The following is a 22248-nucleotide window of genomic DNA, read 5'->3' on the forward strand; positions in this document are numbered from 1 at the left end:
ACCTAATTAATGTCCTCAGGTACTTGTATATTAGCCACTCAGTTAGCTGACCTTATCTTTCAACAAAGTAGGTCCTAATATATTCAAAAGCTCATACTAGACAGTTTTCCTCACTGTCGAAATACCTCCCATATGTACAGGCCTCCTTTGTTCACATGTGTATCGTCTACACTCCAGGTGTTTATTTTATACTGGTGACCTAGTAAGGTACACAGTATTGGATTAGTATTTCTAGTCAGAATATCTATTCTTGTGAAATGGATATTTGCTGTTGAAATGTTCTATTATTTGGCCAATACCTATTAGATTTTGCTGGAGAGACACATAAGTACAGCTCTTTGGGGGACATTTGTTAATTGCCAAGGCAGGACAAATCATCATGGAGTAGGAATACCATAATTGATCCTTCAGATCATTCCCCCTCCTTTCTAACTTGCTCTAAATTCTGCCTCTTAACTTTCAAAAGTGTTTATAATTTTGTTTCTTTCAGTATGTATCTATCTTTGAATTTTACCCTAGCCTTCCAGTTCATCTTTCAAGTCATTCACCCCCAAGCAATAAAAGTCTTCCAGATTTTTGTGTTGTTGTTCCCTGTTCCCTCTGTTAATTTTTTGCTTAAGTTAGTGCTTTTTGTCCCCACGTCTGACCAGTATATGCTACTTTCCCCAAGAAAACTGTCAAAATCATCCAAGTTGAAGTACTAAGATCTTTCTCGTAGTCACAATTGCCATCCTATTAATGTGAAATTATTTAGCTCTAGAGCAAAAGTGAAATGAACTTTCAAGTTAGATGACTTGAATTTAAGTCCTAGTTCCACCACTTACTGAATGAAACACCTTGGATTAGTCACTGAATCTCTTCATTTTTTTATCTATCACATGAGGTAATAAATAATTAAAAGAGTTGTTAAGAGAATCGAATGAGACAGAATATATAAAAGTGACTAAATGATAAGACTCTGTAAATGTTAGATAATCCTAGATTTGAACTAATACATGGAGCACTTGGGAAAGTGTCTCAGATGTCTTATTCATTATTATAAATTCCTGAGTTCTAACACTATACTTGGCACATATGAGGAGATACCAGATAAGTTCATTATGAAATTTTTGCCAGAGAGAAAAAGGAAAAACTCAATCTGTTTGAGGCATACACTTTTAAAATATTTGTTTTATGCATATACAGCCTGAGTTATTAGACAAATTTGGCTATTTAGAGCTTTATGGTTAAAGTTATATAAAACCATGTTTGTAATTACATCTTAAATTTTCAAATGTGGGAGCTCTTTTATTTAGAAAGTATGCGAGGATAGAGTGTCATTAGACAGTGCTTGTAGTTTCAATATTTGTTAAAAATAAAAAAATTAAAAACACACTGGAATTTACCTATTTGTCACAATAATATTTAGAAATAGTTCTGACCAAAGTGATTATATAATTTTTGAAGGCTGAAAAGTCTTCCAAAATTGCCTCCCCATGTGTTCTGATTGTCGGGGTTGGTTGTTTTTGTTTTTGTTGTTTTGTTTTGTTTTTATTTTGAAGAGAACCCATTAGTTTATTCTGTTTTAAACTAATTAGACAAAACACATTAATAAAAGTGAGAATCTATGGAGTTGAAACCACAGTGGCCTTTTTCAAAGCACTTAGAGTGCTGTTTGCAAACTGCCATTTTCCTATCCTATCAATTTGTAGTCATTTTCTTTGAACAAAACATTGATGGATCATTTGTTTCTATTTTTCTTATGATAGAATGATAGTATTTGTAAAAATTATGAATGCTCTTGTTACATAGGGGTTTTTTGGATGTTCATGTGAAAGTTTAGCCTGTGAGAAATAAATGTAATTGCATGCATGTTTTTTCCTATTTTTATTTCAAGTTGTTATGTATTTAAAAAACTCTAATACACAGACTATATGGTGAATTATTATATAGTCATTTTTATATAATCTTGCAGTCTAATCATTCTTTATATAGTCTTACAGTTTAAAATCTAAATTGATACAGAGCACATATCTTAATTGTGATCCCTTTGCTATGCAGTCTTTGGCTTTTTACTTAGTTTTTCTTTGTCAGAATTTCAAATAGTTGAGTAGCCAACAGGTGATAAATGTCCCATTAATCTTTCTGACTGTCTAGGTCCAGAGTATGAGAATTGCTGATCAATTACAGCAATTGTCTCTTAAATGAGTTTTTCACATCTGCCTCTTATTTCATTAGTTAACTGTCTGCCCAAAGATCTGATAAGATGGAATACTAGTGCCTTTTTACAGCTTGTTCTGTCTGTCTGTACAATAAGGATATGGTCATTAGCAGAGTGGGCACAGAAGGGTATTTATTTATTACCCACAACTAATATACATGCTAGTGTCTAGAAGGCAGTTGAGACTATTTATTGAAATCAACCTTAAGAGGAAAAAACATAAGCGAAACATTTTCGCTTCAAGTCTCCATTTAGCAATAACTAATGTAAGAAGATGGCATTTCTTACTGATTACATTAGCAATAACTACATCTTACATTAAGATGATGGCTTTTACTGATGACGTTTGTCCTCATAAACAGAAAAATCAAGTATATTAATTAATTAAAAAAACAGTGACAGACTTTTAAAAATATATTTTAAATTAGCAAACATCACGATTGACATACTATCATCCAGAGATTGTTATTAATTCTTGGTTATATCTTACTGTTTGCGCTTTAAAAACAATACCAATTGCCATCTGCATTCTTTTATACAGCAATCATTCTTTTAATTGGAAAAATGTCTTGGTGATTAATTAATGTTTAAACTGCTTATAGGAAGTCCTTATCTGTAGAATGGGAATAATGATAGCATTTAACAGATTATAAATAAAAATTAAAAGACCATGTACATAGGGCAATTAATGCAGTGACCAGCCCATAGTAATTGATCAATTAATAATAGCTACTATGATGTAAATATTGCTACATTTATTTATTTATTTTTTCTTCTGATGTCTCTTCAGAGATTTTGGAAGCAGAACACTGGAAGATTTTATAAACAAGGAGTAATATGTTAATTGTGTGAACTTCATTTTTAAATATATTCAAAATTATTTAACAACTGATAACCTATGTGGCATTACCTGTTTGTAAATTATTTTAATTTTGTATTTTGGAAGATTTAGGTAGATCTTCAATGATCATTGTTCTGCACTCCAAGAGATAATCCCATAACAAATGTAATTGTAATAAAAGCAGCTCTAAGTAGCTCATTGGTTTCTGTAACTACTCCCTCCTTGTTTTACTCTAAGAAACGCCTTAACCAAATAAATAACCAAAGCATGAAGTTAATTTTTCAGAGTATTCTACATCTTCTTGACAATCTGAATATTTTTAAATTAATCCTATGACAGTAAGTTTGTGAATGTGTCCATTCATGTTATTTTAGCAGCTAAAGAAAGTTTTTATAAGTTAAAACTATATAATGAATTAACTTGGAATAATGATGTCTACCTTTGTAATTTCATTTTGTTTTAACCTTTCTTTGTTGTAGGCCTTGTTTGCATGAAGTCCAGCACTTCTGTGGTTGAGCTTGTTATGCTGCTTTGTTCTCAGGTATGAAATCTTACTCACTTAATTACATTAAAGAACATGAGGGGATTTTTGCTCTAACAATAGAATGTATACGCCATATATGTATATGTTTATATGTGTTTTAAATTTCCATCTATTATCCCATAGATAAAGAAAGTAATTTATATTGAGATACACTTTTTTGTAGATGATCTTGCCATATAAATATTGATTTGGTTTCCTTCTTCCACTCTGTAGCTCTCATTCTTTCCCACCCTCCCTACCCTTCCATTGTTCCCTATCTTTTTATCTCTGAAAAAATATATACATATATTAAATTTGTTATTGATATTTTGATACCCTTCTTTAAAATCCTGTCTTTTAAAGATGATACAGTAGTATAATTTTTAGTTTTGGTCTTTATATTAATTACATGGTTTCCTCTCTGTCAGATTAGAGATAATGAAAACTAAGTTTTTTTCATGCAGTAGTCAAAGTATAAAATACAGCTCAATAGTGAGTGGTCTATGACATATCTTTCTGTTTTCCTTTCCTTTTTTTAATGGAATTTGTATATTTCCCTGTAAATTCTAAAAGTCTACTTATCCTATTTTTCTTTAGTAATCAGAATTAAAAATAGAATTGAAATTGTTTTTTAGCAATGATAAGAACCTAAATATATATTTTACATTTTCCTGATAACTAAAATAGGGACCTGATGGTCTTTCTTCTCAATAGCTCTTTCAAGTCTCCTAGTGATCCTGATTTTCATTTAAGTATAAATATTTTGTGATTTCAGAATGACAAAAGAGGTTACTTATGTTTGTAATAAGTAGTTATTACATTTATCCTTAGTTTCCTCAATAGAAAGAAAAGTACATTTAAACTGTTTCTTGTTACTGACCTGAGGTCTGCCTACGAGCACAGCTAACTCCCAAATAAAAAACAATATGGCTTCAACTGATACTTTAAAACACTGCAAAAACAAAACAACCAAAAACTTACCTATTGATTTCCAGTCTTCAGGTTTACTTTCTTCAAGAATGTATTCATAGGGAAATCATTAGGTCCATTTCCCCCTTTTCAACCAGGAAGAATATTAATAAGACATTAAAGAAAACAGCTTCCCATCAGGAGTTCATCTTCAAGGCATTTGAAAATTGTTACCTAATGCCCGAGTCCTGAGTTCGAGAGACATTTTGAGAGACCTAACCTTTTAGGATCTCAATGATACACATATTAAAAAAAAAATGCTTTTATGAAAAAAAAAAAAAAAGCTTAAAATTCCTTCGTCCTTAGCTCTGGGTTTCACTGCAGTTCAGAGAAATAAAGAGGAATGTAGCATTAGGGTCTAGTGTCTTTGATGGCCTCATCATCTAATCATAGGTTTAACATTACTCATTTGCTGGCTCCAGGAATTCCTGCCATTAAGGGCCCTAGAGATGAAACTTTGCCTCAGATATTGATTGAAAGGAAGAGTGAGAAATTCAAGCTCTCTATGCAGTGCACTTTCTTTCAGTGTTCCAGCAAAGCAATATTATAAACATGTCTCTCCGTGTGATTTTTAAGTTGAAATTTTTAAATAATTCAGAGTGTGTTTAAATATTTCACGAGGTTAATTGATTAAATATATCTCATCGAAATTACTTAAAATGTGTTTGTTAAAAAATAAGCTGTACTTGTTTTGCTATTTTCTGTTAAATTGAAGTGTTGCTTTTCACAAAATGTTTTTAAAGAAGCAAATGAGTAGTCTTCCTTCAATACAATTCACTTCTGAGGAGTTTATATTCTACTTTAAAATTAGCTTAAGATCATCCTCACAGACCATTAATTGTTCCATGAATGTCTAAAACCTTCGTTTTGAGAACACACAAAAAAATGGACATCTTCAAATTTGTAAAAATAATCTATTTTTCTCTGCTATTCAGACTCAACATGATTTATATCCTATTTTCTTCCATTAAGCAGGGCATCCATAACAGTAGTAGCCTTCTGATAAAGAGAAATAAGTATAGTTAATGCTGCTATGGAAACTGTTTCACATAGCACTCTCCAAAGCTGAGTTCCCTTCTACAGGCCTTAATGCATCTCTTCAACAATGGAGCTGATCCCTCTACGATTATCACAGTTCTGTAGGCTGTCTTTGTGCCAGGGCGGAAGGCAAGTCTAAGGAATCTTTTCAGCTGCAGAGTTCTGAGTTGTCTTTTTGTTTTTACAGTTAGCCCTTTGTAAGTATTGATAGCTCTATGTCATTATGATGAGCATTTATTAGTATTAATTAAATAGTCAAAAATCTGAATGTGTAACTACTATCTTGATGCAATTATATATATATATATATATACACACACACGCACATACATATATATATATATATATATATATATATATATATATATATATATATATATTTCTTTCTTTTTATTTTCCCCCACAGTGGGAATTGTAACTAAGATATTATCCACACTGTGATTTAATTCTTAGTTAAAACAAGTTTTCAATGCAAATGGAATTTTCTAGTTTGTTTATTTGCTTAAAATATGCTCTTCTTTTTCCAAATTTAGATAAACCACAGAAGGATAAAATTTTGGTTTTAGAGAATAGGTAGCTAAGGGTTGAAGAAGGAAACAAAAATGCAACATTTCTTGCAGCATTTGTTTTTCTTGCATTTGCTGTAACACATTGGATGCTTTTATTTTTATGCTTTTCATTTGGGAAATTTTATGTTAACTATTATGTATTATTAAGGATATCAGCTTTTCTTTCCTTATTATCTGAGCTCCTGATTAAACTTGCTATTGCCAGTGGTTTATGTGCAAAATATGGTCTAAATTTACATGAGATCATATTACAAATGTCTGAAGGTACTTGTCAAGGATAATTCAGTTCATATGGACAGGCTTTTAAACTCCAAGGGACATGCCATCCAGTCTACCCCCCAGTGGAATTTTTGGTCTCTGTAGAAAACATATTTTAAGTTTTAAGAAGCTGTTAGCATTATCATTATGTTGCATTTATTTTTTCCCCGCAAATACTCAAAACATTTTTTATTGTATTTTGGGTACTTTTCCATTTGGAATTTATGACACTAAAATAAATATTAATAATTGAATATTCTTCTTCCTTTTCAATTTGTATTAAAGTTGTACTTAGTACCATGTTTTAACAAAAATGGTTTTCTGACATTTGGAAGTAAAATGAACTGAAATAAAAAAAATTGTATTATTTGACAAAATCAGTGTTTCATTAGTTAAGTACAGTGTTTCCTGTAGAGTTCTTCAGTATATCACAGGCCTAATACTGTCTTCTCTAAACTTTTAAAAAATTTTTAAATCAGATGTGGTTCAGGTGCTTTATTCTATATGTGTACCTTATTTTCCCATTACATGATTCTGAGTGTGTTGTGTTCTTTGATGAATAGCAGATTTAGTTTTCTAGTAAACCTTTTTTTTTTTTTTTAGGTACTAGAATAGTTTCTAATTATTTCCAGATTTTTTTTTTTTAGGAAGTTTCCATCAGAGGTACTCCAGGAAAAACTGAGTGATGTTATCCCGTAGGATTTCTTTAAGTTTTCATAAGTAAAGCTTAGCAGATGTCACTTGCATTTTTCTGTGCCTTATCTGTCAATAGAAACGTTTTATAAATTGAGAAACTTTTATGTAAAAAATCATGTCTCTTAGTATTTAATTACTTGGTGACTTGAAGCACTGATTAAGCAAATGTATGCTTAATAAATCATTTTTGTTCTCATTAAAAGCCCAAACCTGTATGAGTGACATGAAGTAGAAGTCAGCTTTGCAAGTCTTTTTAGGATCTGTGTATGAAGTTACTAACATGAATTATATTGTGGTTTTGTTTGCCTTTCTTCTTTTCTAAATACTTTATATACTTAAATAAAAAAGGATTTTAGTGACTTCACTGATGTGATCAAGGCCATAACCAGGACTTTTAAACACAGCACATACAAAAGAACCACAACTGAAGAACAATCTTCCTTTTCAAATGATTTGGCCTTTGAACATTTAAAGTTTTCATTTTTCTTCAATATGATCCAGGTTAGTCAGATGGTACAAAGCAAAAAGACTACTTTTTCTTCTAACTATAATAAACCTAAGATTGAGCTACAAAGACATAGATAAGATGAATATGGAGGCCTACTGAAAAATATTCACTCATGAGTACTCCATGTTAAAAGGATTTTTGGTGAGGATAATATGGAGATTACAAATGTAAGAAAGCTAGGGGTAGACTAGATTTTTTTGTTCTCTTTGGAAATGTGAAATCATAATTATGAAATATCTCATTTAGTTATTTAATTATTTAGTGACTGCTTTTTTTTTAGCCTTATGAGGGTCTCTAAATATTTACTGATACTTTCTTCTATTTGTTAAGGAGTCTAGTGTTCATCTATGAAAGTTGGCCATTATGTAGCTTAATATGAAATCAGTAAAGAATAAAAAATTCTGGCATGATACTTTAAATTGACTAGATTCAAATTAAATTGACTAGATTCTGAACTTATGTATGGTTCAGAAAATTGATCCTATGAACCAAGAATAAGATTTTGCAGAAGGCTTTACTGAGATGGATTGAAGATAGACTGCTTGAAGCTCCGTGTTTCCCCGAAAATAAGACCTATCCAGATCATCGGATGTAATGCGTCTTTTGGAGCAAAAATTGATATAAGACCTGGTCTTATTTTAATATAATGTAAGACCGGGGCTTATATATTATAATATACGACCGAGTATAATATAATATAATGTAATGTAATGTAATATAATGTAATATAATATAATACCAGGTCTTATATTAATTTTTGATCCAAAAGACGCATTAGAGCTAGGTCTTATTTTCAAGGAAACATGGTAATACATAAGCATTAGCAGTGAAGGACATGCAGGCGTAGGAACCAGTCTGAGCAAAGATCCGGAGAGAAATAAACCTGTTAGGTGCTCAGACCACTGATCAGCCTCAGTGGGAGCACATTAGAGATTAACTAACCAGGCTGTATTTATTTGGATTTGTTTGGTTATGTAGGGGAAATGCCGATTTCCAGGCAATAAATGAAACAATACTTTCCTCCAGGGTATTTTTAATATAAAATATATTGTAGTGTATTATTAGTAGAACACAATTGATGTGGATAAGAAATTTCTAACTTGTGAATAGTATTGGGTATTTCATGGTTTTTGCCCTTACAGGTTTTGCCTGTTTTTAAAAGGAATACAGCTGCTGTTTCATTCCTGAGTATTTAACAAATCCCTGCCTTTTTTTCTGAACGATGCCTGAGCCCAACTCTCATATGTGATATAACATCATATGAAAGTTAAAGGAGCAATTTTGGCATTTAAAAAATTTGGAGTTGCTATGATTATATCATCTTTCTTGTCATATAGTGTGTAATCTGTCCTAAATATAAATAAAAGTTGAGCAGGAGGTTGAAAAACTGTTGATGCTTATAGATTATTGTCAACTTGGGTCATAATAAAGATTTTAAATTATTAGAAAATTTGGAGAAAATTACATAGTAAAAAGGTAGACATTTGAAGGAAAAATATATAAATATAAATATTCAGAAAAAGTCTATTTGTTGTATCTTGGGGAGAATGCCTACTGAACAAATGCAACAGGAGGTCATACTCAACTATGTTATCTACCCAATAATTTATAGCATCCCTCTATAAAAATTAATCAAAGATTTAAAGGGCATATAGTTCAAATTAGTTTTCATCATTTATATGAGGTGTTTTATTGTTGATTTTTTTTTCTGATTCAATAATGTTTCTTTTCTAAGATTTTTATTAAAATATAGTTAACATATACTATTATACTAGTTTCAGGTATATGCCATAATTATTAGTCATTCAACATTTATATACCAAAACAAGTGATCACCATGTTAAGTCCAGCAACCATCTGACACTGTACCACACTATCACAATATTATTGCTATATTCCCTATGCTGTACATTACATCCCCATGACTTATTTGTTCTATACCTGGAAACTTGAACCTCTTATTCCCCTTCACTTTCCCCCCTTTTAATTTTTAAATTACAGTTGATACTCAATATTATATTTGTTTGTACAGCATATTGGTTAGACATTTATGTAATTTATGCAGTGATCCCTCTGACTAGTCTAGTACCCATTTGGCATTATACATAGTTATTACCATATTATTGACTATATTCTCTATGCTGTACTTTGCACCCCCATGACTATTTTGTAACTACCGATGTGTACTTCTGAATCTCTTCGTATTTTTCACCCAGCACCCCAACCCCTCTCCCCTCTGGCAACTATCAGTTTGTTCTCTGTATCTATGAGTCTGTTTCTTTTGTTCATTTATTTCTTTAGATTCCACGTATAAGGGAGATCGTATGGTATTTGTCTTTCTCAGTCTGACTTATTTCAGACAATTGGATAAAGAAATTGGGGTACATATATACAATGGAATAATACTCGGCCATAAAGAAGAATGAAATGTTACCATTGTATCTAGAAGGTATTATGCTAAGTGAAATAAGTCAGACTGAGAGAGCATTTTGAATTATAGAATGTTTATTTAAAACTGTCCAAAAGAAAAGACTACTTAAGGATGACACAAAGCCTTAAGTGTTCCAAGGTCACTTTATTTCAATTATGCAATAAATTTACACCGTGGCAAAGTTGCCAATGATATCTTCTGTTTGCTCATTACTATCTCATCTACACCTAGCACAGTGTCCAGCACATAGTATAGATGCTTATTAATTACTTATTTATTCAATTCAGGAGTAAAAGGAAAACACAGTTCCCAATATGATTTGATGAATTTATTTTTATTATATAAAATATACAAACATAGACTATGCCATTTTAACCAGTTTACGTGTACAGTTTAGTGACATTAATTACATTCACATTGTTGTATAACCATCACCATTATTTATTTACAAAATTTTTCAACACCACAAACAAAAACTCTGTACCCACTAAGCAGTAATTCCCCATATCTCTCTCCCCAAGACTCTGGTACCTCTAATTCACTTTTTATCTCTATGATTTGCTTATTCTCAATATTTTACAGAACTGGAATCATACAATGTTTATCTTTTGTGTCTCAAAACATTAACATAATGTTTTCAAAGTTAATCCATGTTGTAACATGTATCAGAACTTCATTTCTTTTTATGGTTGAATGATATTCCATTCTATGTAGAGTACTGCATTTTATTTATCCATTAATCTTCTAATCGGCACTTGGTTTGTTTCCACTTTCTGACTATTGTAATTAATGCTGCTATTAACATTGGCCTACAAGTATCTCTGAGTCTCTATTTTCAGTTCATTGAGGCATATAACGAGGAGAGGATTTGCTGAGTCATGTGGTAACTCTATGTTGAACCTTTCAAGGAACTGCCAGATTTCCACAATGGTTGCACCATTTTACATTTTGATGAGGAATGAACGTGTGTTCCAATTTCTCCATATCCTCTCCAACACTTATTTTCTCTCTCTCTCTTTTTTTTTATTTGTTGCTGCAAACATTTTTTTTTCATTTTAGCTATCCTAGTGCATATAAAGTGATATCTTGTGGTTTTGATTTGCATTTCCCTAACAACTAATGATGCATCTTTTCATGCACCTATTGGCCATTTGTAAATCCTCTTTAGAGAAATGTCTATTTAAGCCTTTCCCATTTTTTATTTGGGATTTTTATTGTTGAGTTGTAGGTGTTCTTTATTTATTCTGGGTAGTAAATCCTCATTAAGTATATGATAATACTGAGATTGTCTCCCATTCTGTGGGTTATTTTTATTCTCTTGATAGTGTCCTTTCATGCATAAAAGTTTTTAATTTAATGATGTCCAATTTATGCTGTTATTGTTTTCTGTTCTTTTGGTATCCTATTTATTTACTATTATTTATGGCTAAATCCAAGATGGTGGAGGTTTTCCCCTGTTTTTTTCCCAATAGTTTTATGGTATTGGTTCCTAAATTTTGATATTTGATCCATGTTGCGTTAATTTTTATATATGGTGTGAGATGGGGATTCAGCTTTGTTTCCTTGCATGTAGACATCCAGTTTTCCCACCACCATTTGTCAAAGAGACTATTCTTTTTACATTGAATGGTCTTAGTACCCTTGTTGAAAATCAGCTGAGCATAGATGTCCAATATGATTTCTAATTAATTTATTAATTAAAGGTAGTTTCTGTATATTAAAAGAAAACAACTTTTAAATAATACAAGGTGAAATAAAATTTTGCCTAACCTCATATTTTCAGTATTTATGAGTAGTAATATAATTAATCACTTAATGTGTATTTGTTCCAACTATATTTCTACACATAAATACAAAATCATTTTTCTTGTTGTTGGTATAAGCAAAAATTGCTGTTGTAACAACAGTCATTTACAAATTGTTGTTTTTTCCGATTGATACTCTACAACTGTGCCGTCCAGTGAAAATGCAATGTGAGCCACATAAAATTTAAATTTTTCTAATAACCACATATAAAAAGGTAAAAAAGAAACAAAGTGAGATTAATTTTAAAATATATTTTATTTGACCTAAGTATAATGTCAATATGTAATCAGTATAAAAGCTAATTCATGAGATGTTTTATGTCCCGTTTTTTACTAAGCCTTTCTAATCAGGTATATATTTAATACTTGGAACGCATATCAGTTCACTAGCCAAATTTCCAGTGCTTGTAATAGTCATATGTGACTAATAGTTGCTATATTGGTCAGCACAGCTCTTCTCTCCATATGTGAATATGTGTTGTTTTTCTTTTAATGTTAACGTAGTCCAAAATAGAACAAGCAGTTCCAGAAGCTCAGAATATTGTAGACCTTCAAGCAAAGATCAGCTAATTGTGTGTCAAAGATTTCTGCACTGGGTTAAAAAGAATGATATCTAAGTTTCTTACAATATTAGCATTGTTACATACCTATTGCTTCATGATTATTCATGAATTAATATGGAATATTTAATATAACTATACATAATTCTGCTTTATGCCAATTAAGCCCAATAGGGTCTTAGCATTCAAGATTTAATACTGGAAGTTCCTTTTGTTCTTTAGTAGTAACATAGATAAGTGGCATAGAGTAATTTGTTATTTTGCCAAGGCATGAATTGAGATCATGTGTGCTACAAGTTTGGTATGTGGGAGTGAATAAGCCAAGCCAAGTGAATAAGCCAAGCAGATAACAAAGCATCAGCAACTCAATGCAGCCTGGGTGTTCCCATATATTTTTTAAAATGTATTTTTCAATTATAGTACACATACAATACTATATTACTTTCAGATGTACAACATAGTGATTAGACATATTATCTTACAAAGTACTCACCCCAAAATGTCTAGTATCTATCAGGTACCATACATAAACAGTAAATTAGTTGATGAAAGGAATTACGTCTCACATTTTTTCTCCTCTTGATTCCTGGTTATAATATGACATAATTGATCATTAAATTTTTGTGTAATTATATATATTAATTTTGGAAAATTAAAAGAAATACAAAGTATCAAGTAAAAATAGGTTATAACATTATAACTAGAGATAATTACTATTACCATTTGGTGTGTTTCCTGCCAATTCTTTTTTTTTTAACTAAAGTTTATTGGGGTGACAATTGTTAGTAAAGTTACATAGATTTCAGGTGTTCAGTTCTGTAATACATCATCTATAAATCCCATTGTGTGTTCACCACCCAGAGTCAGTTCTTCTTCCATCACCATATATTTGATCCCCTTTACCCTCATCTACTATCCCTCTTCCCCCTTCCCCTCTGGCAAAGTACTTTTTCTTTATGCATATTTAGAAATAATTTTTAAAATAGTCGAGAGTGTACTTTCTATATAATTGTATAATCTAGTTTTTCCTGTTACACTAAATTGTAATTACTTCTCTCTATGTTTAAATGGTAAATATTGATAACTATTAAAAAGCTTAAATTTTAATTTTTAAAGCTTAAGCTGTTTATTAGTTTGACGTAAACAGTAATACCTTTTCATTGTAAAAAAAATAAACTTTGACAGATACATAAAGATAAGGAATGAAAAGTAAAGGGCCTTCCTCCCCTCATCTGGTCATTTCCTCACTTCTTATAACACCCCTTTATAATTTCTTTTCTAATTACAGTTGACATCAATATTATATTAATTTCAAGTATACAACATAATGATTAGACATTTCTATAACTTACGAAGTGATCCCCCTGATAACTCTAGTACCCACCTGGCACCGTATATAGTTATTACAATATTATTGACTATATTCCCTATACTGTACTTTATATATATGTGACTATTTTTATAACTGTCAATTTGTACCTCGTAATCCCTGTCACATTTTTCATCCATCCCCCACAAATCTTCCATCTGGCAACCATCAATTTGTTCTCTGTATCTGTAAGTTTGTTTTTGTTTTGTTTGTTTGTTTTGTTTTTTTTTAGATTCCACATATAAATGAAATTGTATGATATTTCTCTTTCTCTGTCTGACTTATTTCCCTTAGCATAATACCCATAGGTCGATCCATGTTGTCACATAGGGATACATATTATCTTTTCAAATTAGTGTTTTAGATTTTTTCAGATAAATACCCAGAAGTGGAATCACTGGGTCTATGGTAGTTCTATTTTTAATTTTTTTGAGGATCCTCCAAACTATTTTACATAGTGGCTGCATCAGTTTACATTCTCACCAACAGTGTATAAGGATTCGCTTTTTACCATATCCTCTCCAACACGTGTTTGTTAATTTATTGATGATAGACATTCTGACAGGTGTGAGGTGATACCTCATCGTGGTTTTACAATGGTCTTTTGCTGTGAGATAGAGTATGCGCCTAGGTGGTAGTCACAAAATAGAAGTCTGTACAAAGGTCTTGGAATATAGATCTTGAGAAGCATTAAATGTCTAATTTATCTTTAGTTTATTTATGAACATGTTTTGAGAATAGTTTCATAAAACCCAGCACTTTTGTTGACATAGTTGAATACAGGCTAGAGCTCTTGATGCTAATGGTATAATTTCCTTTATATTTATATTTTATTGTATCTTTTTTTCAGTAATAATGTTTGAGGACAACTCTACTGATATACCTATTCCTAACTCTAGAATAATATGATATTCAAACACTGTCATCAAAAGAGTGGGACCAGCAGTACAATATAACTTAAGACAAAATAGTAATACATTGATTATGACACAGACATATAGTAAGCTCTTAAGAAATGTATTCTGTTGAACAGATGTAAATTACATTTTTCATGATAAATCATAGAAATTAGACAGTCATTATTTCGCTGATTATACACCACTATAGGATTAGGATTTTGTATTGTTAAGCTGTAAAAGTTCTTGTTCTATCAAACTTTAATTTCAAGAACTGAAGATCGTCAAAACCACATTATTATTAAATCTTAAAGTGCATACTTCAATAAAACACTCACTTTTTATAAATGTTCCATATATTAATTTTTATTAAGTTTATTAGGATGACATTGGTTAGTAAAATTACATAGGTTCCAAGTGTACAATTCTGTAATACATCATCTGTATATTGCATTATGTGTTCACCACCCAAAGTCAGTTCTCCTTCCATCACCATATATTTGATTCCTTTTTCCCTCTTCTACCACCTCCCTGCCCCCTTACCCTCTGGTAACCACTAAACTGTTGTCTCTGTCTATGAGTTTTTGTTTTTGTTTGTCTTGTTTGTTTGTTGCTTTCAGTTTTGTATCCCACATGAGTGAAGTCATGTGGTTCTTGACTTTTTCTATCGGACTTATTTCAGTGAGCATATAATCTCAAGATCCATCTGTGTTCTCGCAAATGGCAGTATTTCATCTTTTCTTATAGTTGAGTAATATTCCTCTGTATATATGTACCACATTTTCTTTATGCAATCATCTGTCGAATGAAACTTTGGTTGTTTCCATGTGGTGGCCACCATGAATAATGCTTCAGTGAACATAGGGGTACATATATCTTTACAGGTAAACGTTTTCAAAAGGATTGCTTGGGTCATGTGTTGATTTTATTTATTTTTATTTTTTAATTTAAATTTAATTTTTTTCGATCTTGAAAATTTATTTTAAAAATAATAGTCTAGATTTTGTTATTTTCCTACCCAAATAAATCTTAAAAGTTGAAACATTTCTTCTAGTTTCTTATTTAATAAAGTTAGCATTTCTTGATTTTTTTCTGTTCATTTCTAGTAACACATTTTGTCAAGAAAGAAGAGGTATCCTCAGCAACTGAACTTAGCATATAAAAATGCTTTTATGTTTTATATATTCATAGATATAGAAAATATTTTTATATAATATTATCTTATATAATCTAGATTACTTTTCATTATAAATACAAACACATGGAAATATATTATATTGATTTTTCTCAAGAGTATTGTAATAAAAAGTTGTGTTAAATTTGTTTACATAATTTAGTAATCTAATAAGATCCTAGAAAACCTCCTTATGTTTATATGATACACCAATTTTTCTTTTAGTAATCAGTAGACATATTTTCATATTGTCTAATGGTTTTTCTATGGTCGGTCTTCATACATATCAATCATCTCTTTGAATTGATCATTGATTATTCATTTCTTACATTGAGTTTTCCCTACAATGCTTTTAGTAAGATATTCATGAAAATGAAAGAAAAGATACTTTGAATACTTGCATGTGGTGTTTTCTTATATTTTTGCATACATTGAAAACATTCATAATCTTTTTTCTCTCTACATGTTTTTACTTCATTCCTTATACTTATTATTAACTTTTCTAACTTATTGCACAGAATTTATGAGCTTGCCAATTATGAGCATTCATTATGAAAAATTTGGGGGAGCATACATACTTTTTTTAGTGGCAGTTAATGATAAGTAGACATGAAAGATATAGGAAGTAAAAAATCAATTCTGGAGTTCCAGAAAGCTTAAGATCTCAATTTAACCTTCCATTTTTACCCTGACATATTTTCCATATTTTGAAAGATTTTGAGATGGATTGAGTCTCTAAGGACATTAAATTGGTTTCTTCATTTTATACAAAGCAAAAGGGAATGAGAAATGTACATTGAGCTGACATAGGTGAGGAAAAACTGGTGGGAAAAAATATATGTATGTCCTGGGTCTGAGATTTCTACTCGATCATCTAACTACCATAAAGTGATTGTGAAGAGAACATAGGGATTTCATTGTCATACTTCTGGAACCTATTTGTCTTCAAAGTGTTTAGTTTCAAAGGATCCTTAACTTGATATCCAATTCACTGAAAATGTCCTTCAGCTTTAGGAAATTTTATGCATCCATGTAGAAGAGTTAGAAATTTTTGACAAAACTGTCCGCAGGCATTCAAACTCAGTTTAGTATGTTTCCCCATGAAGTTGAAAATTTAATGCCTATGTTTAATTTAACACCTTTTCTTATTGTTGTTCATTTTCTTTAGTACTGTAGTGAGTTTGTGTGCTTTCTAAAATGGCAGAAAGAAGACTCTGCAATGATTTATAGATAAGATTTTAAAATATACTTTTTTTCATGTCATTGCTGAGAGATTATCATTGTTGAATTGACAATAAATTATTTTTATCCCCTTGTATACATTCTCATGTATGCATTTCTGTTGTTTGGGGTAATTTCTCATAAGTCTGTATGTGTGAGAGAATTGTTAGAAAGCTAGGACAGTGATTAAAATGTTATATCCCATTTGTTAACTCTCATACCAGAAATCACAACAGATATTCAGTCCTCTTCTGTGCTATGTACTCTTCTTGTCACAAAGTTTTGCTTATCTCCCTTTTCAATATTTTCCCTAATTATTTTTTTGAAACTTAGAATCAGTTGCATGATAATGTGCATTTAACACTTGTTGAAATGCAGAAACTAATGTGCATCAGTGTAAAAGAATATAATCATTGCCTCACAATTCATTACTCACATTTTTAACACATTTATTATATAAGCTAACACTTCCCGTGTCACAAAATACCATTTATGTCAATGAATTGCAATGTCAGAGCTTTAAAGGATCTTAGGAATGGCCTTATTTTGGAGATGTGAATACTTTAATAATTATGATATAAATTATGATGTAATTATGATGCAATAGTGTACAATTTTACAAACAGAAGAAAGTTTAAATAATTCACTTTATGACAACTAGGCACTTTGAGATCTGTATGAGTACAGTCTTGTTAAGAGAGAGAAATGACCTAAGTCAGTGGTTCTCAACATTGCCTACACAACAAAATCATCTGAGAAGCTTTAAAATAATAATGATTCCTGGGCCCTATTCTTAGACATTTTTCTGATATGATTGGTACTTTTTAACCACTCCCCTTATGATTATTTTGTTCTGCCAAAATTGAAAGCCCCAGATCTAAGTGATACCATAGATTTGGGAGAATTAAATCAGTTCGACAACGAAAATACATTGAGTACATACAATATGCCAGTACATACAACTTGCTACTTAGTAGTTAAATAAAACAAGACTTTTATTCATTAAGGAGTTTATGATTTAGTGGAAAGATATATATGTAAGTAAATCACTACAAAACATAAAAATTTCAGAGGAAATTTTCTCTGATTAATAAAAATACAAAATATTAAGTGTTGAGGAAGTACTGATCTAGATTAATTTCATTTCAAAAGTTTTAAAATTATTTCATTGACACACTTAAAATTTATCACTCTGCAAGCATAAACTCTTATTACATACAGTATTGCCCTTTTCCATAGCAATAAGGTCTAAAAATTCATCTATAACTTGGAATAACTGAGGGAGAACATGCATTTGTTACACTTTTCCTATAGGATACTTTTCCTTCACATTCCATTTTTTCCTTTACACGTATGCATTTTTGTTTACTACTCAATCCTGTGTATCATGTTTTACCAAGGATATAAAGAGATTAAACTTTGTCTCTACAGGTGCCCCCCAAAGTGAATATTTGTGCCAATTTTCACAACTGTTATTCAGTAATCATAAAACAAGCTTTAACAACCACATTCAAGCATGACATTTTCTAAGGGGAAAATACATTATTTTGTGAGGAATATTTTGTCCTCCCTTTGTCTCTTTCTCATTTAGTTTTTTTCTTTCTTTCTTTTTTTTTTTTTAAGTAATTGAAAGAAATAAACTTGTGTTTTCCTCGTTGCCGTAGGGGATTCATTTTGTTTAAAATGCACCGAAACAATGAGAGACTAAAATAAAATAGTCTCATGCTAAATCCCAGAAAACAGCTGATGAAACTCATGTTTAAAATTTCTAGTTTTAGTGCTACTTGTGTGGCTTAAGTCGTCATCTCTCCAATTCTTCTACTGAAGCAGTACCCTGGGGATACAGTGGATAGTAGTAGGAAGGAGTTGAAGGGCTGCCACAAAGTGTATCCCACAAAATGCAGCAGAAGCACAAGCATTCTATGCTCTTAGGTTTTAAATTCATATTTTACTGCATTATGCTTATAATTTTGAATTAAATTACTTGACTTTCTTTTGTTTCCCCTCAGACGTTAGGGAGATGAATATATATCCAGGGACTTATTATATATCTCCTGCCTGGAACTTTTATATCTCATACCACAATTTGAAAAACAAAAACTTCAAATCTTCGTTCTTAACGAAAGACAATGGGTAACATTTTTGTGACCTTACACATTATTAGCAGTGGTTAATGCAGTTAACAAAGATGGCCTTGATAAATTGAAATTATGCAAATTGATTATTATATTTTATGAGGAATTTTGAAAACCTTCAAAAATGGAATTATACTCTAACATTAGGTGGTATCCACTTTGGCCCTTACTTAGGTCAAGGCCTGAAAAAACAGCCTTGTACTTCTAGCCGTATCATGTTAATGCATAACTCAGTAGGCTTCTGCAGCAGAGAAGAAAATACTCATGTTTGGCAAGCAAATAACTAATAGAACCAAGAAAAAAAGATACTTGGGAATATAATATTTCTTAAATGTTTTACATAAGGATTGTTTTCTGTGTTTTCCATCCAAAGTCACTAAACTTCTATAATTAAAGTCTTGTTGCCTTAATGCTGTAGTATAGTCACTATGAAATTATATCATCTATTTCTTCTGGTCCTGCAGTTACCACAGATGAATAAAATATGGCTCTTCCATTAAAGATACAGTACCTAAAATCTAATCGTATAATGTACACATAAAACAGAGAGTAAACTAAGATTGTAGAGACATACGGAAAATGTTATTAAGCAAGTTAGCATTAAACTCTTATGTTGGAACGTTGGTATCTCAGCTTATATTGTTTTAAAATCCCGTATCAAATAAGTATTTGCTATTTACTTATGACTGAGGACAGAGGATCAAGACAGTCAGTGGTGGCAGAAGAACAAAAAAGATAGAGCCCAAGTTTCTTGTTCGAGTTTCAAAGTGAACAGAAAATACCTTCTCTGTTGATAGGTAGGTAGACAGACAGATCCTTTCTTCTTTCATGTTTTCACAGCACAGGAACCCAGTTACACTGTGTTTCTACAGAGGAAAAACTCTAGTTACTTATGAGCATCCTTAACAGGAACATTTTAAAGGTTTTTAATACTTGTCACAGCCTCTGATAATAACAGATGGGAAATTGCATGTGAATTGCAGCTTACCCAATAAATCACTAATTGATAATACTTATTGACTATTACTTATGTGGCTCGATTATAGTAGGTGCTAAAAATTAAAATTATGATAGGATTGAAAACCACATTTCTCTTCACTTCTAAAACACCAAGACAAATAAGACCCAAGAAGTTTTCACTTTTCTAGAGAAGAATTTTACAGTAAAGTTTACAGTCATAAGTCAGGGTCCCTTTGTGAGTACTAATTAGAACTATTTTATATATGAACTTCAAAAAGTTTATGTTCACTTATTTTTACTCTTTTTTCTGAAGCAATAACTTCCCTTATTCCTTTCCAAAACACCCCATTTTCTAACGCCTTCTTCAAGATTTTCCTATCACCATCTCTCTCTGGTAATCAATATTTCTCTGTCCCTCTCTTTCTCTGCAGTCTACAGCCATATTTAAACTCTTCATCATAAAAACTATGAAACTGTATTTCAACTTCCTATTGTATTTTTCCTTAGCTTTTACTGCAAAAATTTTTGAAAGAGTAGACTCCAGTCCCACTTTCTCTTCCTCAGTTCCCTTTCATTCATCAACCCAGGGCAATTATGCTTTCATCCTCCAAATCCCGGGACCTCTCCTGTGTCCTCATCACACTGACCCTCTGACATGTGGAGAAATTGACAATATAATAATGTACAAACAAATATAATGATAGGTTTTTAATGCCTATATTTAAAAATATCTGAAAAAGAGAAAATAAATTGAGAAAGTGACACAGTCCCACCATCACAAAAGGGTTCACAAAATTCTCTTGGGGGAGAAGACTTCAGCCTCTCATGTGAACTCTTTTCTGAGGGTGGGGGAGAACTTTGAGAAAAGAGACTCTGTAATTTTAGGCCTTCTGAGGTGCAATTGAACTCAAATACAAAGCCTGTTAATAGCATTGCTATTGAACAGATAGAAGAATTATATTGCCTGCTTATTCACAGAGAGAATTCTGGAGGAAAAAAACATAAATACATTGCAATGATAAATTTTCATTTGTAATTGTTTAATATGTCGTCCATATTTAAAACCTCTCTGTAATCTAATAAAATGAGCTATGTTTTTAAGTCTGCATGTACTACAAGCCTGATTTCTTCACAAACTCTTGTCTTGCATTTACAACAGTTTTGTAAATCTAACACTGTTATAAAAGAAAAAGTTTATTTTTAAAGGCATTTAAAAGTTTGTGTACAAAACAAAACAAATCAGACCCCTGCTTACCACTTTCCACTCTTAACATAGCTGTTTCCTATGTTATTAACCAGTATTTTCTAAATAACATAGTTGTACCAATGTTCTGAATTTTCCTTTTTTTTTTATTTAACTTTATTATAGCCCTTCATTCTTATAACACTGCCAATACTCCCTACTAAAAAATAACAGAAGTGGACCTGAAACTGAGCTCTGAGTTATTCTGTCCTAACCATAAAGCTTTGGCTACTTTATTGCAAAAGGATTTCCATCTAACTTGTAATCCAACTAGAGATCAAGCAAACAAAAGAAAGGGTCGGGGGAAGGGAATCCCTAATTTTCTTAGCATTTGCCCACTATTGTTATATTACAATTTTTGAATGCATCAATATTGTTTGTAAATATCATTTGTATGTGAACTATCCACCACTTTATTCTTTAAACAACTCTTTTTTCCTGAAATTAATTGCCTCTTTGCTCTTTGTTTTTTCAGCTAGGTTTTCTATATGCCTGTCATGAAAATTTTCCCAAACTTTCCAATAGCAATAAAAGCCTACTCTAAATATAATGTACATTAGGTGCTCTCTGAAACCCTGCTTGACAAGACAATAGTCTGGGTACTTCCATTTACCATTATTTGGAGCATCCCCATTGGCTCCCTCCTGTGCCAGATCCACTGTTTCTTCAATCTGTGTATTCCTCTTTTCTGATTTCTTCCCTTGAGTAATGTTTGGAGTTGTTCACACATACTTGGTTCTTTCCCGCCTCTTGAGTACTTGGTGGGTTTACACTCCCTTGCTCCAGTGAGCTGAGACTTGGTTATGTGACTTTCTCTGACCTATGAAATGTGAGAAGTTACTTCTGGGCAGA

The 22248-nt window shown here is 31.3% G+C and overlaps 1 protein-coding gene and 1 long non-coding RNA gene across 13 annotated transcripts in view; one reads left to right on the forward strand and one right to left on the reverse strand.

Moving 5' to 3' along the window:
- LOC109449832 (uncharacterized) overlaps positions 1 to 4991 on the reverse strand; it is a 266951-nt gene extending 261960 nt beyond the window's left edge. For 2 of the 6 annotated variants that reach the window (XR_016019145.1, XR_016019146.1), the window contains exon 1: positions 4546 to 4922. This is a non-coding gene — a long non-coding RNA (uncharacterized LOC109449832). Of the gene's footprint in view, positions 1 to 4545 lie in introns of all 6 variants that reach the window. The other 4 variants (XR_002137760.3, XR_016019144.1, XR_012495587.2 and 1 more) reach the window with 3 other exon arrangements.
- The window catches only part of NBEA (neurobeachin), a 662791-nt gene that overhangs the window by 314953 nt on the left and 325590 nt on the right, over positions 1 to 22248 (forward strand). For all 7 annotated transcript variants that reach the window (XM_019736455.3, XM_074330023.2, XM_074330024.2 and 4 more), the window contains one exon: positions 3521 to 3582. In XM_019736455.3, the coding sequence (XP_019592014.2) occupies positions 3521 to 3582 (62 nt within the window). The remainder of the gene's footprint in view (positions 1 to 3520; positions 3583 to 22248) is intronic.

Source organism: Rhinolophus sinicus, chromosome 16 (genome assembly GCF_057876585.1).
Source record: "Rhinolophus sinicus isolate RSI-liver-muscle chromosome 16, RSI-T2T, whole genome shotgun sequence".
NCBI classification, from domain to species: Eukaryota; Metazoa; Chordata; class Mammalia; order Chiroptera; family Rhinolophidae; genus Rhinolophus; species Rhinolophus sinicus.